The sequence below is a fragment of the Emydura macquarii genome, unplaced genomic scaffold, assembly GCF_026122565.2.
Source record: "Emydura macquarii macquarii isolate MOO-44397 ecotype Brisbane River unplaced genomic scaffold, CSIRO-AGI_Emac_v2 contig_2422, whole genome shotgun sequence".
In the NCBI taxonomy this organism is placed as follows: domain Eukaryota; kingdom Metazoa; phylum Chordata; order Testudines; family Chelidae; genus Emydura; species Emydura macquarii.
The window spans coordinates 5,686,874-5,704,263 of record NW_027132559.1 but is presented as its reverse complement, the minus strand read 5'-3'; the positions used below and the strand labels follow the sequence as shown (position 1 = coordinate 5,704,263).

Sequence of the window (17,390 nt, the reverse complement as noted above, 5' to 3'; positions counted from 1 at the left end):
ATTCCTGCTTCCTATTTCTGGATCAACTATTCTACATCTAAAGCTGTGAAACAAAGGACTGAGACCCATCCAGGTATTGGGTGTACTCCAGAGAAACTGTACAAGTCTGCACACTCCACACTACTACTGACAAGCTAATATATATGGACTCTGATGTCATTTGTATGGATCTGATTGTTTTGGTAATTTAACATCTCTCTTCTTGTTTCTTTCCTTTGAATATAAAACTATAGTTTTAGATACTAAAGGATCAGCTCGCAGCATGGTATTTTAGGTAAGATCCAAACTAATACTGATCTGGTAATGTGGCTGATCCTTTGGAGATCAGGAGAACATTTTGGTAAAGTGGATAGGGTTTTTAAAATAAATTCCTCACTCTACTGGACCTAGTTGCTGATTGGAAGCCAGAGACTGAAATGCAATAAAGGAGACTGTAACTTCTTGGTTAGCTGCTTGATGACCAGGTGTGGGGAATCAGGAGCACTGTTTGTGACTGGTTGGTGAATCTAACTTCAGTGTTAGTCACTGGTTTTGGGAGAACCTACTCTTCTTTTTGCAGCTTGCCTGACCTTGGTATTTTCAGGTGGACTGCCATAGGCATGTATGGGTCACACAGATAACCGTTTATTGGGAACTGGACACACATTTCACATAACCCAAACTGCCACTTGAAGGCAAGTGTTACTAATGGCCTGAGCTAAAACTGAGCAAGTGACCTAGAAAATTAAAAATTCCAGATCCCATTATAAAAACTGTAAACCCTCAAGACTGGAATTAAAACCTTCTCACTGTTGCAGATACACAACTGATACTTACCATCTCTATCTTCATCATGCACATTTAAGTACAAGTACTCCATTCCTCTTCCTTTCTTGTACTCTTCTATTCCTTGAAGTTTGCCTATTAAGCTAGTTTTACCTGCACCATCTTCCCCTAGAAAAAAATCCAGAAGTTAATATAGATCAAATCTCTAAGTCAATAATGTTACATACTTACAGCTTTCTTTTGAGTAAAGTGAAATATCAGGTAACAATGGGAGTCACTCAGCTAGAAGCTTATGCAAATCTGAAAACGTATGGTATGGTATTCCATTTATTCCAAATATATGTATCAGCCTCAACATAACAAATAATCATGTCTATTTCTAATTTTAATACATCTATCACCATTATAATTTTTCCATTGTAGTATTTTTAACGTTCTTATTTCCTTTATCTTAAAGAACATTTTCAGAGCATTGCACAATCATTAACTATTTTTTTTTTAAATTAAGCCACACAATGTCAAAATTTAAGCCCACAAAAGCCTAGATTTCAATTCAATCCATGAGAATGCACAGTATTGTTTTTCCATTATGAACACAATAACAGACAGCAAGTATACTATTTAAGTATCTTACAACTATTATAAAGTCAATTGGAAAGTGCAGTAATCTATACTTAATGTTTTGCATTTAACTGCTTTTAAAAAGATTGTACAAATGTCTTCAGTTGAGGGCTGGGAAAAGAAGAAAGGAACCATGTTTTTCTGCAGATGATTAGCTTTCCCAAAAGTAGTTCACTGCCTCCCACTACTGCAGACTGCATGTCAGCCCTCCATCAGGATGGTAAGCAGTCAATTACAGAGGCAGGTTAAAGTGTGTGTGTATGGGAAGGAGTGCCACAATTTCCTTCTATTTTCTTTAAAAAAGGCTTCTAGCCCTTACGGTTGCAGACATCACATCAAAAACAAACTAAATGATGCCTACCTAAATACATACACAGTCTGAAACAACAGCTCTAAAGAAGTGCTAACTATCCCATCCATCTCAGTGCAGGTTGTGTGGACTCTGGAATTCTGTTGCCAACAACAGTGGCATTTTTCCCAATATGATAGAATTTGACATTTTTCCCACAGAAGTCACCATTTTGCTGCAGCAAAGGCACGCATTTTTTTCCTCCATGCCCTGCTGGGACCTGGCACTTGTTCTCCAAATTTCCCCATAAAAAGAGTGTTAATTGGAATGAGTTCTTCACCCCAAGGTTGCAACCAACCCACACCTCCAATTCTGGGCAGCAGGAGGTGGCTATAGTATCAAAGAAGTTGAAAACCTCTGTACTATAGTTGCCTCTATGATAACAGCTGTGAGCCCAGCTTATAAGATTGGTGTATGAGTACAGCATGATGACAGGGTTCAGTTGAGAATTGCTAAAACTGCTTGACTATCATTGCAGGAAAAACTTCCCGAAGTTGTCCTGGTGGCAAAAACCTAATTCTGTAATGTACGTCTGATGCAGTACTAGCAAATAATGGAGCTAGTGTTCAGTGAGTGAGGGAGCACATTCATTATCTTGTCCACTAAATGAACCAGTGGTCCCAGAAAACAAAGTATATGATCATGTAACTAGATGGCAGTATAATGCTTATAATTTCCTGGCTCCCCGCCAGGAGTGTACTGTCCTGCAGGCTAAAGGATATTTTGATGTGAACGAGTAAGCCAGCAGGCAGGCAGCTCTCAAGGCCCGAGAGCATACACACAGTTCAGCTGAAATGGTCTGAAAATAAAGAAGCAAGAGTAGAAAAATAAATCTGTTGCATGTGCACAAGATGATTTTGAAAGGATTATAATTCCAATAAATCCAAGCATATTGGTCATAAAGAGCACAAAAGGCATCTCTCTGACCCAGGACTGTTCCTATGCCAAATTTCAAGTCATGCTCCAAACCAGAGCTGCAAGAGCTTTTTAAAAACCAATCCAAAAATTTAACATTAGAAGCACTACATATCCTAGCCTCATTCTCAAAGTGGTTGCATCCTTTTTGATCAGTCTTTATCATGCAGAAACAGTGAGCAGGTATGGAAAAATGTATCCAGAGTGGTTAAAGTTTGGCAAAATTATAAGCAAATGAGAACAGTAGATTATAATGGAAAATGTTAGGAAACACTATCCATAGGCATTATTTCACAGATAACAACAGAAAGAGAAACTTAATCCCTCCCTCAGTCCTGAAGTGCAACAGTCTGTGCTTTCCATCAAAATTAACTTATCCAGCCACCATTTTCACGTTTGATTCAACAGGAAAAAAATGTAAGGAAAGTTGCTGTGGGTGAAAAGAGGTGGTTACCATATTCACCATGAGTCAAAGTTCTGAAGTACACACAGATGTGCTGGATATACTTGGAAGGGTCTCATAAGAGCCTCCTCTCAGAATATACAACAGCAAAATCTTACTTTCCCCTTATTGAGGATGAGAAAAGATTTTTATTTTACTGATTCCCGCTTTATAGAGTGTCTTCAGAATCTGATATGTACTCAGGCTGAGATAGCCTCTTATCTATTTTTCCCTTTTAATACGAGTTGAACCTCACTCACTACATTCAGTCTGTGAACAGTGGCCCTTGTATTAGTGTGCAATCTTATTATTTTGTCAATTAATGTTTTCATTGTCATTGCCCTATCTTACTGCCTGTATTTTCTTTTACACATTTTATGCTATGTAATGTTTAATATATTATGCACTAGAAGGCATAACATATTTTGGTTACTTGTACATTTAGCTGAAATTTTGAAAAAATTATATAAAAGTTAGTATTGAGAAAATGATTGAATATTTCACACACAGGTCAGCCACCTGCATGCAACTGAAATAGCAGACACAGCTTTTGAAAGTTGACTTTTCATATCCTAGTAGAAAAAGGTTTAAGTTTAATAGCCAACAAAGGAACACTATTTCAAACAAAGTATCCTGGATATCACTATAGTATGGAATATTACTCAAGAAAGACAATCTAATGGGGACACATTTGTATCTTTTATCCTTATTTTATAAAACCGGAGGAAACTTGGTCTCCTAAAAGATGCAGAACACAGTTTTAAACAGGTATCTGTTGTGATATCTTTCTTCCTACCCAATTGATCAATCAGTTAGAATAATGCACAAGAGTTGAATGCATGACTAGTGTGAGGGAACGGAGAGAACATCATCTCCCAAAGAAGCCTAGAGGTCAAAAGGACCTTGCAGCATGATCCTAAGTAGAGAACTGATTTAAATGCTGCCAGTGATTATTCTCAATAAGTTAATGTTTCCACGGCTCAGGGGGTATTGTCATAGAAGTCAGTATTTTAGAAGTGCCACTATAGTTAAGGCCACATTGACTTTTGCATATAAAGCAGGAAATAACCACTTATTACACTATTTTATATTGTAAAGCACGAAGGATTCTTTCTCCAAGAATCAGGCAGCACAGACAATACTGAAGAGGTTCATTCATAATACCGGAAAGTCTGATAAATCAGCTTCAACTTCATAGTGTTACAGTGGTCAATTATATACACTTTCTTATCGATTACATAGTTTTAAATTCTTTATCTATTCACTCACAAATATAGACATTGTCCCATCCGGAGAGAACAACAGTGATAATGGTAGTTACATACATGCAGAGACACTTTAATCACCCTACTTAAACAAGGATGCTAGAACAACGAGAGTTCTGTGGCACTTTAAAGACTAACAAATTTAATATTTGTAGACATAAGCTTTCGAGAGACTTCAGCTCTCTTCTTCAGATGCAGTAATACCGAAAATAGGTAACACAGAGGCATCTTATAGATATCCAAGTGCATTGAGAACAATGGGGGAGGAGGAGTCCGGTACTTAAGACCTAATGAGGACCACTGAGTAGGAGGTGAGAATGGGTGAGCAAAGTAATTTACCTTCAGTAGTGAGATAGCCACTCCAAGTTTCTGTTTAAACCCAGTTTGAATGTGTCAAGTTTGCAGATCATTTCTAACTCAGCAGTTTCTCTTTGAAGTCTGTTTTTGGAGTTTTTTTGGAGAAGTACAGCAACTTTAGATGCCTCTGTGTTACCTATTTTCTGTATTACTGCATCTGAAGAAGAGAGCTGAAGTCTCTCGAAAGCTTATGTCTACAAATATTAAATTTATTAGTCTTTAAAGTGCCACAGAACTCTCGTTGGGTTTTTGCTGTATACAAACTAACACGGCTACCCCTCTGGAACTATTAAGGATGCTAGAGTTACACTCGGGGTGGGGGGTAGGGTGGAGGAAGAAGGGGGGTGGTCCTTACAGATAGGTGGCAGATGAGACAAATTCTAAAAGCAAATGTGCTGTTCTCATTGGAATTAGAATCACTAAGAGGACATCTGGCTTTCAGAGCCATCGGATGCTTACACTAGCCATTGTCCTTGAGGCTCAGGTATGCTCGTTAGCATTGAAATGAGTTTCAGTTTACAACTTGTTAGCTGAAAACAACCTCAAGCCTTACAATATGTATATCCTCAAAATTACAAATACTTACTTTTGAGTACAAAATGAGTTCCGAGAATTTACAAGTAAATGTTAACTGGTTTATAAGTTAAAATGAAAAATGTGTTCTTTAAGAAATATAGCGTCATGGTCAGATAATTTGGGACAAAAACAGACTCTTCAAGCTTCCCACATATAGGTAACACTCACTAAACTCTGGTGCATTGTCTGAAGTTTTGATTTTTTTTTTTTTTTAAGGATAGTCATTTTACCATTATGCTTCATAATGAAAAAGTTCTCATTCAGCAGTGATTGAGAAATGTTCTTTTATACAGGATTTCATGCCTACATTTATAACACCACAGAATACTGAGGCAGTGCATTTTAGAGATTTTAAACTTATCCCAACTTACATTCACCAGTGAGTCAAATCATATGTGAGATTTATAGTTTTGAAGTTTGGTTTTGGGTTTAGTTTTGTGCCAAAAGAGGTTTGAGAATTTTATAAAATTGAAAAAGTCCTGCTTATCTAATTATCCTTTTGGGATTAGAAAAAACTTTAAGACCAAAAGGAAAATGTGAGACATTTTAAACAAGAACAGGGAATTACAACTAAAGTGAAGTTGCATCTTTCAATTTTGCTAGTACAAAAGCCAAAATATAGCTTATATTCCATTGTTTCTGAATTTAACAAAAGCAGAGCCATTTCTCCAAAAAATGCAAGTCACATTTTACAACTTCAAAAGGTCTAACTTTTTTTCCTTTTGAGGATCTCTAGTTTGTTGTATAGTAGTTCTTCTAATTAAAATATTTTCCTGCAACAGAAAGAGTTCGAGCTTCCCTCAGCATGTGTGAATGGAGCACCCATGGCTATGTTTTGTTGCAAATTTTCAGCTGGACTTCCTAAATTTGTCACTCATGAACAAATAGCAAGACTTTCTATCACAAGCTGCTATGCAGGCATGTATGTTGCTGAAGTTGCTTTAATTTTGCCAAGATTTCTTTGAAATTCTGTCATGTTACCTTCTATAACAAGGCAGCTTTACTTGTCTCAATCAGCAAAGATAAGTGACACAGGAGGCTTCATGATAATTATTTCAAAGAAATAATTTATTTTTACTAGTTTTAAGGCACTCAATTTAGGGAAGATCAGTTACTGTTCTTGGATGCTGTTTTTGATGGTGTAACGTCATACTAGTTAGTAGTGAAGGCTAATAGAGGTCTACACTAGGAAAATTCATAAGCATTTTCTGCACCACAGCAGCTCCAATTGTACTAGCAACAAAAGACTGTACTTTAGACAGTTTGCAGACATTTTTACTAAGTCATGTAAACAGTCTCTGAACGCCTGAGTAGTCTACACTACTAACACTTACACTCTACCACCAGTACAGTGATACTGCTGATTACGGTTCAGTCATTTTTTTCTTGCATAGTTAAGATTTCAGAATGTGCTTTCTACAGGCAACATTTTATTTTATATCATAAAGGGGATAAGCAAGCACTGTACAAGAGCTGCACCCATTTCCTGATAGCCTAAAGTCACCATCACAATGTTAAGCTTCAGTTGAACTCAAAGCATGAACTGGTGTTTTAATTTTTACTCTTACTAGAGCTCTTCAATAATTTTGTCTTGAATTAGAGTAGACATAGAAGAGTCAATGGTAACTGGCACAGCACAAGCCCATTTTGGTGGGGGGGGAGGGAGGAGAGGTTGGCATAAATTTGGAGGATGAATCACTAGCAAGAAGTAACTTGTGTAACAATTATATTTGCTAGAGGGCCTCCTATGAAGTCAACTCCCAGTTAACTCATCCTATTTAATTGTGTCTTGTTCATCCTCTTAAAGAAAACAGAATGCTCTATCTGCAAATAAAAAAAATGCATATTTAAACCAGATTCTTTAAATGAGTGACCACTTACTTAAATTTGAGTACTTATATCCTTTTGTACGTTGGTGGAGATTAAGTGGTAAAGAATATAGTATGCTTGGAAAGTCAAGTGAGTATCAAATGCTTTAATGTAACTTGTACTAGTAAACGATCAGAACATTGACAGTGCAATCAATAGTATAAATATCCAAATCAACCAACCCTTAGATTCTGAATGGGTAGCTACTACAACCTTTTGAGGACACCCTCTGTCAATATATCATTTAAAATAATTCCTTTCCAGTGTTTGTTTTAGAATGCTCATAAAATCACATGAACCTCAGACAAGAGAAATTTGGGAAGAGAATCAATATGACGTTCATAATTACAGCAAGGTAAGGTTGCAACATATGTAAATCTCCTAGCACTCTAACAGTGAGAACTACAGAGCTTCTATAGAACTGCCTCTGATCAACCTATATCACCCTGCTTTAAACAGGTATCCAAACAACCAAGGAAGTAGCAGCAGACCCTCTGCGTCAGCACTTTCACATCAAGAAAGCAGGTTTTGGGGGGTTTTTTTGTTTTGTTTTAGGGAGACAGGTATTCAACTGAAGCTTTCAGCTCAAACCAGCTTCCACCAATAAGAGATGCATCAACAGCTTGAAAGCTTCATGTCAAACCCTTCAAATTGTAGATTAGCTAAAAACACCTCTACTTCAAAATGGTAAAAAAAACCATCCAAAGCTACAAGCAGAGTAAACTGCCCTGCCCACTATTAAGTTTTTATTTCTATTCCATATAAGAAAGGCAGCATCCTAGTGCAAAGCTCAGCAGAATGCCCTTTTGGCTGCTGGGAATAGCCAGGCATGCCAAGTTTCCCACTGAAGTCTTGCCATAGACCCTACTGCCCCAACCACATATTTTTGCAGGCCCTGGGTAATACATGGCCACTAAGTTTGGAGTGCACCCTTATCCATCCTAGTTGAAGTGCAATCTTCCCTCCTCATCTAGTGTCTGCTATTCCCTTTCCAGCCTAGTGTTTACATCTTCACTTTTAATTCTCCCTTACCTTGATATTTTTGTTCTGAAAATAAATCTCACTGACCTCAATCCTTGTTATGGACTGCAGCAGCAAAGAAAACTGGTGTATTGTAAATTCCATCGTGTTGCCATGCTTCTCCATAAGAGAGACTATGGGCTGCTGATGCTAGGGAACAAGAAAAATTCTCCTTCCCTCTCTAAATGAAGCATCCACCACAATAGAATCCTTGATATTTTGTTGCTGACAATGCTCCACATGGCAGAGAAACAAGCTTTCATAAGTCTCGTTTAAAAAGATGACAGGCTTTTTTGCTCCTTTATGATGTATAAGGCCTGAAAGAGGTTTGTAGCTTTCTGTTTTTGTTTTTCACATTAAAAATTCAGGTCTTGTTTACCTTGTATTTCTTAGACACTATGGATGACTTGAGAACTGACAGGTTTATGATGATTTTAAAATTTTAAGATGACATGTCACAAGTGAAAATGAAAGGGGAAATTATTTTTATTCCGACTGTTAAACTTGGTTGTTGTCTCTCTGAGAACACAATACATATTTCTAAAGCCCAAATCCTCCAGCAAAACCAGGGAAGACTACACTTAACATTCCTAACAAGACACCAGCAGAATTTTTTTTAAAAGCCATTTAGGACTCTGTATGCTTCTTAAAGAATCAATAATAGGTACAGACTCTTTCCCCCCTCTTCACAGATTATCCTCAAGGGAACTGTGAAACAGAAGAGACTCAACCTCCCTTTACCAGGCTGGTAGAATATGTAACAATCAAGCCTAAGTCTTAGGTGTCAAAGATGTAAAATCCAGAAATGAAATCTACTCCACATGATGTGGGCATGCCTGAAACCAAAGGGACACTGGAATAGCATTATAAGAATTATATCAATAGTAGCACAAATCTTCAACTTCTTGAGCCTTGCGTTATGTGAACTGCAACTATTTTCAAGAATAATTAATATATAACACTACCCAGATAGCCCTGGTGAAACAGTAAAGCCACTATTTTAATCTCTACAGCCTACAGTGAGTGATACAATGGAGTTCAGGTAAACTACACATTATACCACTGAAAAATGCCTTTCGCAAAGCACAAAGACTAAATTTGGCTCATTTTCATCAACTACTTATAAGAAGACAAAGAACAAGATCCATAATTTTGATTAATCTTGGGCACTTCTATAAAAACCATCATATCATCCAAGTTCTGAATATATCGGTTACACTGAAGCTAAATATAATTTAACAAATAAGGTAAACAACTTTATAAGTAGCATTTTTTCAAATAATTTAAGTTCCCTATATTGAATGTATTTTCCTTACTGTATTCTTTGAGCTGTTTTTAGATGTTAATTTTTTTTTAAAAGTTATTAAATAATGCTCTTGAGATGAGGGCTAAAAGATCTTACTATATTTCTAATTTTAAAGTACTACATGACACAAGTGAACAGGTTGTACTGGGAAAGAAAAGTATTATTGCAATTAAGTTCCACCTACAACTCCAGAATACCTAGATATTTCTGTGAGATCAATCATAGCAGTAATGTTACTTGGGGGTGAAGAAGGGGCATCTAATACAGGGCTTGACAAATTTGATTCATAGCTAGGAAACAGCCCAAAAATTAAGGAGCCAGATAACATGGGCCCAGTGGCGCACCCCACCGGAGCGTGGCGGCCACTCCCCTCCCAAGTCCACCCCTCTCCCACAACATGGGTCCAGCTGCAGGGGCGCCCTGGCTGGAGTGCAGCAACCGCAGCACTCCCTCCTCCCGGACTCGCCACCACAAGGACGCAGTGGCGCCTTGGCTGGAGTGTGGCAGCCGCTCCCCCTGGGACCCAGTCTTTCAATGGGAGAAATACTAGGCACCAGAATTAAATTCCTAGGCGCCATGGCAACCTGGCACCTGGGGTTTGTCAAGCCCTGATCTAATAACTAGAGGCCAATATGAAGGAAGGCGGTGGGGAAGGTGTTGGACAGGGAGGGAGGGATTAAAGGATGTTGGAATTTTTATTAGGAAGCAATCCCTAGACCCTGCCCTCCCAGGTTGGTACATTCACATCATGAGATGTTTATACTGAAGCCAGCCACTTAAGACAATCTGCTTAATTGAGCTCATAGCTAACATGGCCAAAAGTTTCTCTGCCACTGAAGCGAAGATGACCAATGAAACCTTGTGATATGGCCATTCCAGTATCCTGTATATTGGTGGCAAATGCAAAATTGGTACGTGAATGTTCAAATACAATAAGATAGCCAGCGAGGGACACACTGAATATTCAGCTAGACCACCTCAATCTGGTTGGTGCTCAATCTGCAAGGAGGCTATGTCCCTTTGGAATTTGCTCTGATAAAGATAACCTGAGACCCTGTTCTAGGGCTCTCTTTCGTATCAGTCTCTTGTTACATCTGACACATTTGAATATCCATTCTCCACCCCAAACTACCTACTGGAAGGAAAGGACTTTCCTACCCTACCCTGTGTGAGAGATCCACCACTGTCCCAATCTCCTACACTATACCTTCACCATCCCTCACTTTTGGGTCTGCCTCCACAAATAGCTCCAATACCCACTCTATTGGTCAAGCAGAAGGAAGGTGACAATTATGTTCATACAATTGTATAACTGTTCACACAGTTCTGATCATCAATGAAACTGACCCAGGAAAATTTAATTCTGCTGCTGCTTGGGAAAGTTATTAGGAAAATAGGAACTGGAGCAGTCTGTTAGCAGTCCTAAGAAAACTGCATCAATTCAAATTATGAAAGCAGATTTTGCAGGCATAAGGGTTTAAACAAAATCATCTTTCTGTGGAAACTCATTGATCTGGAATTCTTGCACTAGTTAGGGAAAATTTTTATTTGCCACTGGTGGGGAATTTTCAAACCTAGTACTGACTATAGGCTATGACTCTAGGTCTTGCAAGTTTTATGACCCACTAACATTAGGGTTCAGGGTTAATGCTTCTGATGACTGAAACACCTCAGAGTTACTGTTTCAGTCTTCAGACTTAAACAGGGTTCACATTCAGAATGTTTTATTTCCATGTGGAAAGGGAAGGATTGTGTGTGTTGGGGAGGAAGAAGGAAGGAGTAGATTTTGTTTGGCCGTTTTTTTTCTCCCTTTTTTAAGAGTGAAGCTTAAAATTCTACAGAAACCAATTAAATCCATAGTAGTGCCAGAATAGTATGCTACCAAGTAGTAGCTCAACACAACCCATGGATAAAGGTGATCAGAATACAAGTGAAGAGTTTACTCATCTGTTCAACTAGGAAAACAATTTTGGACTGTACATTAGTTTTTCATCATCACAGTAAGGTCAGGCAAGCATAGACTTTAGCTGGGACTGGTACATTTTCATGACAGTTTTACAAGTTTAGATTAGACTTCTGAAGCTCAATACTGCTCACTAGGTCATCAGGAAATAATGCCATCAGAGGAAACACTATTTGCTGAAGAAGATTTACTACAGCAGTGGCCATTCCCATTTCTTCCCCTCTTCACAAACAGAAGAGTGTAAGTAGATAAATTAGCTATAATTAGGCATAGGCTTTGCTGAAGACTTTGGAAGCTAGGCTTGAGATCCCTCCTCTCCTCTCTCTAGACCTCCTGGCAGCCACTTGACAGGAGCAGGGCCTCACTCTCAAAGACTCAGATGGTTTAGTCCTGAGAAATGGGATGCTTGGAGTTCAGAGAAAATGTGGAGGCAACCAGGCTAAAAATAAAAAAAGGTTACACACACACACTCTTAAGACTGCTCACTAAACTCAAAGAAGCCCTTAACATCAAGGAGAGCTAAATAAATGGAGGAGGAACTATATCAGTTTAAACATGGGGAGAGGTGTTTAGCCCTTGAAGCTAGGAATGTTTTAGCATAGTATGGAAGAGCACCAGAACTCATTGAAGGGTTCCAAATAATTTGACATAGTTAAAGCAAGTGGTGAGAATTTTAGTGGCAATATGCTAGACAGATTTTATGAGAATGCAAGTGACCAGAAAGGAAGCAGCTGATTTGTTCCCTTACAATTTAGGGAGTCTTTCAGTTGCCTTGTGCATATTGGAACAATTTTGTTTTTTACTGACTGAATCCACTTCACAATTTATTTAAAGTTATTAGTTGGGATATCTGAACTCAGACATCTACATGATATTCACCATACTGCAGTTCATCTGTATGACAACTTGATAAAAAATATTAGTTGCTCCCGCCTTCATTCCAGTAATTAGTTCGATGTGTATATAAAAATTACAATACGAGGGACAAAAGACTTTCCTTTTATCATAAAGTCTAATATCAATTTTCCTGCCACTATCAGCAAGAAACTCCAAAGGAGATACGGGCAAACCTCACCACACCTATTACCTTCAACACTAAACTGAGCAGAACAGATGGCAATCTAAACAGCCACTCCTCTAGATGCTTTCAGGAAGCCGATATTGAGACATCAGTGTCAGGTATGCCCTATGACTATTAGATACTTATGCCTAATTACAAAAAAAAAGTTACTTAACTTTATTTTAATTGAGAAAAAGGTGAAGCACAATGAAGTGCAGTTCTAAAAAATAAAAGAATGACACCATGATACAAACAAAAAGGTAGGCCACCACCTACAACAGGGAATTCTTGCTGGAATATTTGACCGTGGTCAAATAGGTGGCCAATTAGCATTATTTGACTGGCTTGCCAAACCTAAGTTCTTCAAAGTTTTTCTTCAAGGTCTCTTAAAGTACTTTTAATATACCTGTTTGCAATATTTTTGCATCCGTGTTGGTCTTAGAACATGAGAGAGACAAGGCGGGTGAGGTAATATCTTTTATTGGACCAACTTCCATTGGTGAAAGAGAGAAGCTTTTGAGCTTACATAGACCTGAGAGCTCAAAAAGATATTATCTCACCCACATTCTCTCTCTAATATACCAAATATTTGATTTTCAAAAACAACCTGAAAAATATTGAAATTGCTAGAAAAATGTGCTAAATGTCCGCAGTAACCAACATTTCAGTACAACTAAGTATAAACAGGACTTGAAAAATGCAACTGTCCTAGGCAAATGAAAAAAAAATTTGTTCTGGCAAATGAGGAATACCCTATACCAGAATCTCTATAGAATTTAAGCTGGCTCCAAGAAAATTACGTTTCTAGCCCTTCTTGTGGCCAACTTGAACTTCCAAATTTGAAGTTTAAACCAATACATTGTTGCCATCATGAATCTGCAGACAGAGCAGACCAGGGCCTCTGTTGTTGCTGCTTGCTTAGAACTTTTCCAGCAAGCAGCAGAATGAAGTAACAAGATAGGTCAGTTTTATGGCTGCTATTCAAAAGCCTTTGGGAAACAGTGAAGGTGACAAGAATCACGTGCTGGGACTGATCAAAGTTATGAGCAGCAGCAAAAGCAGGCACTGAGTTATTCATAGATGAAGAGATCTCAAAAGTGATTGGGGAAGTGTAGAGTAGTGGAGACCTTGTCACCTCACTCCCTCCTCACTATAGTAGCTGCAGATGAGGAAGAGAGAGAAAGCTTCTTTTCCCTTAAAGAGGGAAAAGGAGAACTATAAAGCACCAACTAGCTATAGGTAGATATAAAATATGAAGTTCCCCAAGCAGACCCTAAGACAGGATCTGGGTATAATACGGCATCTGAGGGTAGCAGACAGTATTTTCACCAGAGCTAGTATTCTCTCACTCATGGATATCACTGGTGATAACCTCATTTTTATTTTTAAAATTACCTGTTTCTAGCTACCAGGTGATTGGTAATTTTCTTCAAGTCTTGAGCATGAGCTAATCTTTTTAGAAAATCTGAAGTTAAGGTTCTGGATTTGTATTACAGCCCAAAATGCAACATCCATATTGTATCAGGTTGGTCTCCACAGACCTATGTTAAGATATTTTAAGCAAGTATGTGGAAGAAGTTGAGCCCTATGGGACAGCATGTAAAAAGTTTTTAAAAATAAATAAGCAGAATCACATTCTATTTGTGTATCACAACTGACATTAAATGTCTCATTTAAATTAAAACAGTATGTTATAGTGCCTGGTATTCCATGATGCCTTTAAAGGATGGTCAATATGCTCTGAGGCTAGAGGAGGAAGAGAGTAAGAGAGAGGGAAAAGAGTAATATTAGCAGCCATACTGGAAAGAAATTTCCCCAGTCCAGCATGAATAAATCAACCTACTTAGTTTTCAAAAGATGCTTACCATAAAAAAAATCCTGATAACTACCAATTTCAGTCATCTCATACAAGAAAATCTGAAACAAAAACACACAAGCTAGCTAGGAACATGAGGCAGTTAAAAGGACTCTCTCAATGTCCCACTTCATAATATACAAAAACCGATTAAAAATTAATGAGACCTAAGCCTGTTGGACTAGATCACCACCTCATGCTTGCATCATGGAATTTTCATCCATACTGACCACCTCGAGTCACCACTTAAAGTGTCATTTTTCTCCTTTGTATAAATTTAAGAATAAACTAATCTCAATCACTCTCTCAAGGGACATTATAACCAATGGATAAACATGACAAACTCTCCACACAAAGCTTCGCTGGAGACCACAAATGCTGTCCCTTCCAGAATAGAGAGACATGGTTTCCTAATACTAACACAAAACTCCTTGCAGAACTGTGTGTTGTAAGGGAACATAGTCAAGAAATTCATCAACTCATGCCTGAAGGCTTAAGTTGTCTATTCTTGGCTCTGTTTAATAGCTTTTCTGTCAAGAAGTGCATCTGTCCCTTCCCATCCATAAGATTTCTGTATTTTGCAGGATTGCATGTTTTTTACCACTACCACTTCTAGTTCTGACCTCTACCCTCAGCAATAACTCAAATCATCCTCATGCCACAGTAAGTGCCATCTTCTCACTTCTAAGCACTACCACATGCAAGGCAGGGTTTCGACGCAGCCACTGGGTGGACATAGCAAAGCACAAAGAAAACCAGCAGCAGTACCAGACACGCCGCTGCTGCTGCACTACATTATGATGATGATAACACTGCTGACAAGTCCCGTGCATGCGGGCAGGACCCAGTCGGGATCCCCCAAACAGCCTCTATCCTGCCCACCCAACTAACAAGAAGCGGCGGCGGCGACTCTGCAAGGGCCCTCGGCCTGGACACAGATTTTGTGCGTGTCTGCAGCCGTGCAGACAGCCTGGATAAGGGAGATGCTGAGGGAACCTCTCACCCACACAGTGGAACCCGCCCTCGCCAGAGGGAGACAGATGCCGAGCTCCATCCTCCAAAGGGTTGCCTCAGGGGGGCAACCCCTGCTCCCACTGGGGGGAGGCACTAAAGAGACGTGAGGTGCGATCTGACCCGCCCAGCAACGCCTTGGGGCACGAAGCTAACCCAGCCCCAGGCAACCAGTAGTAATAAACGCGTCCTCCCTTCACCCCTCCCCGCAACTGGGGCAACGGAAGGGGGAGGGGGGCGAGGAAGGCGGTCGCCCGGCACCAGACCAGACCCCTCCCCGGGGGCAGGGTGACTTTGACTTACCCAGCAGCAGGACGTTTTTCCCCGAAGGCAGTTTAGACCTGGAGCGTGTGGACACCTCGCTGAGGATACAGGACCTGAGGGCAGAGAAAACCGGGTCAGGAAGGGACCAGGCCCGGGTCTGCACGAGCGAGGACCCTCCCGCCGCAAAGGATGGGCGGGGGCGCGCACGAGGGGGATGGGTCCGGGGCCGCTGCTAGGAGCAGCCCCTCCCCCCCGCATCCATCCCACTACTTGGCCTCACAAGGGGCGCCGCGAGAAGAACCCTCCCCCCACCCCCCGCTCTGGGCGGGGGCGCGCGCTAGACGGTAACGGTCGGCGTCGGCCCGGCGGGGTGGGCGGTTACCAGAGGTTCTGCCCGTCGTCCTCCTCGCCGCCCGCCCGCCGCAGCTCCGCGTTGTTGTTGTTGGCGGCGAAGCCGGCGGCCGCGCCGCTCCCCGCCGAGGAGGAAGAGGAACCGAAGGAGCCGGCTCGCCCCGCCGCCATCTTCACTGCGCTCCGCTCCGCTCCCTCCCGTCCGGGTCCGCCTCAATGGGAGAGACACAGCCTCGCCTGCGCGAGCGGGGCGGCGGCGCGGCGCGACCCGGCTGATGAGACAGTCAGGTACCCGGATGTTGGGAACTCGAAGAGGGCGGGGCTGGGAGGCACCCGCCTCTGGGGCGCAGACAGTGTGTGTGCGCCGCCCGCCCAGTCAGCGCCCGCGGCGTAGCAGCCACGTGCCTCAGAGGTGATGATGCTATAAGCAGGGTGTAGGAAGGATTTTCTGAGGGCCTCAGGCACATGAGCCCCACCCAGCATCCGCACGTCTTGGGCTGTTACTACCCCATGGGCTGGGGGAAGAAAACAAGAGTTTCTTCCCCCACCCGAAGTCCCTTGAGTAATCTAGTCTCTGACTCTCTCAGGCCACAGACTTATTAAGAAGATAGCTGTAGGAGAGGGAAGAAGCAACGAAGGAGGAGAGCTCTAGAATTCCCCTCCTTTCAAATCCCAGATCCCATCCCAGATCCAAATCCCAGATCCCATCCCCTTGAAAGGGATTTATGCCTGTGCTGGTGAATTTTAGGTTATTCTCTTTTGTGTTTTTCTCTGCATATTTAGCTATGGATTCAGAATGATTGTCCTTGCTATTTATCAGGTGCAATGTGCTACACATTCTCCAAACATGGTAGCCCAGTATCCTGAAGAAAACACACTTCTAAAAACACAAAGTTTGGGAAAGAGATAAAACACATTTTTTTAATGAGCTCTCCGCAGTTGGGCTGCTGTTTATTCGTTATGACACTGCTCAAAACAGCCACCCATTCTTCCTCCTCACTTCTTCACCCCCAGGTTTACAGATATACACAACGTCTGCCAGTGAAACAGAACAAAGTACAGAAGCATAGATCAATTAGATACATTCATGCAGAACATGTCCATCAATGCCTGTTAGCGAAGACGGTCAGAGATGCAACCCCATGCTCTGGGTCTGCTTAAACCTCTGACTGCCAGAAGCTGGGACTGGATGACAGGAGATGGATCACTTGACTGTTCATTCCCTCTGAAGCATCTGGCACTGCCCATTGTTGGCAGACAGAATGCTGGGCTAGATAGATAATTGAGCTGACCCAGTATGGCCATTCTTATGTTCTTATAAATAAACCATCTTAAATGAATTAAGGGGGTTTAACACACACATTTTCTCAGTGTCATGAGCATCTTTGAGCTAGGAAAAAT

General features: G+C 40.7%; 1 protein-coding gene across 1 annotated transcript in view; it reads right to left on the bottom strand.

The window, feature by feature from the left end:
- DYNC1LI1 (dynein cytoplasmic 1 light intermediate chain 1) overlaps positions 1 to 16,269 on the bottom strand; it is a 47,387-nt gene extending 31,118 nt beyond the window's left edge. Inside the window, exons 1-3 of the mRNA XM_067561838.1 lie at positions 16,021 to 16,269; positions 15,678 to 15,751; positions 817 to 933 (exon numbers count right to left, since the gene is read on the bottom strand). Of these exons, the coding sequence (XP_067417939.1) occupies positions 817 to 933; positions 15,678 to 15,751; positions 16,021 to 16,160 (331 nt within the window). The 5' untranslated portion in view covers positions 16,161 to 16,269. The remainder of the gene's footprint in view (positions 1 to 816; positions 934 to 15,677; positions 15,752 to 16,020) is intronic.
- Between the last annotated feature and the right edge of the window lie 1,121 nt (positions 16,270 to 17,390).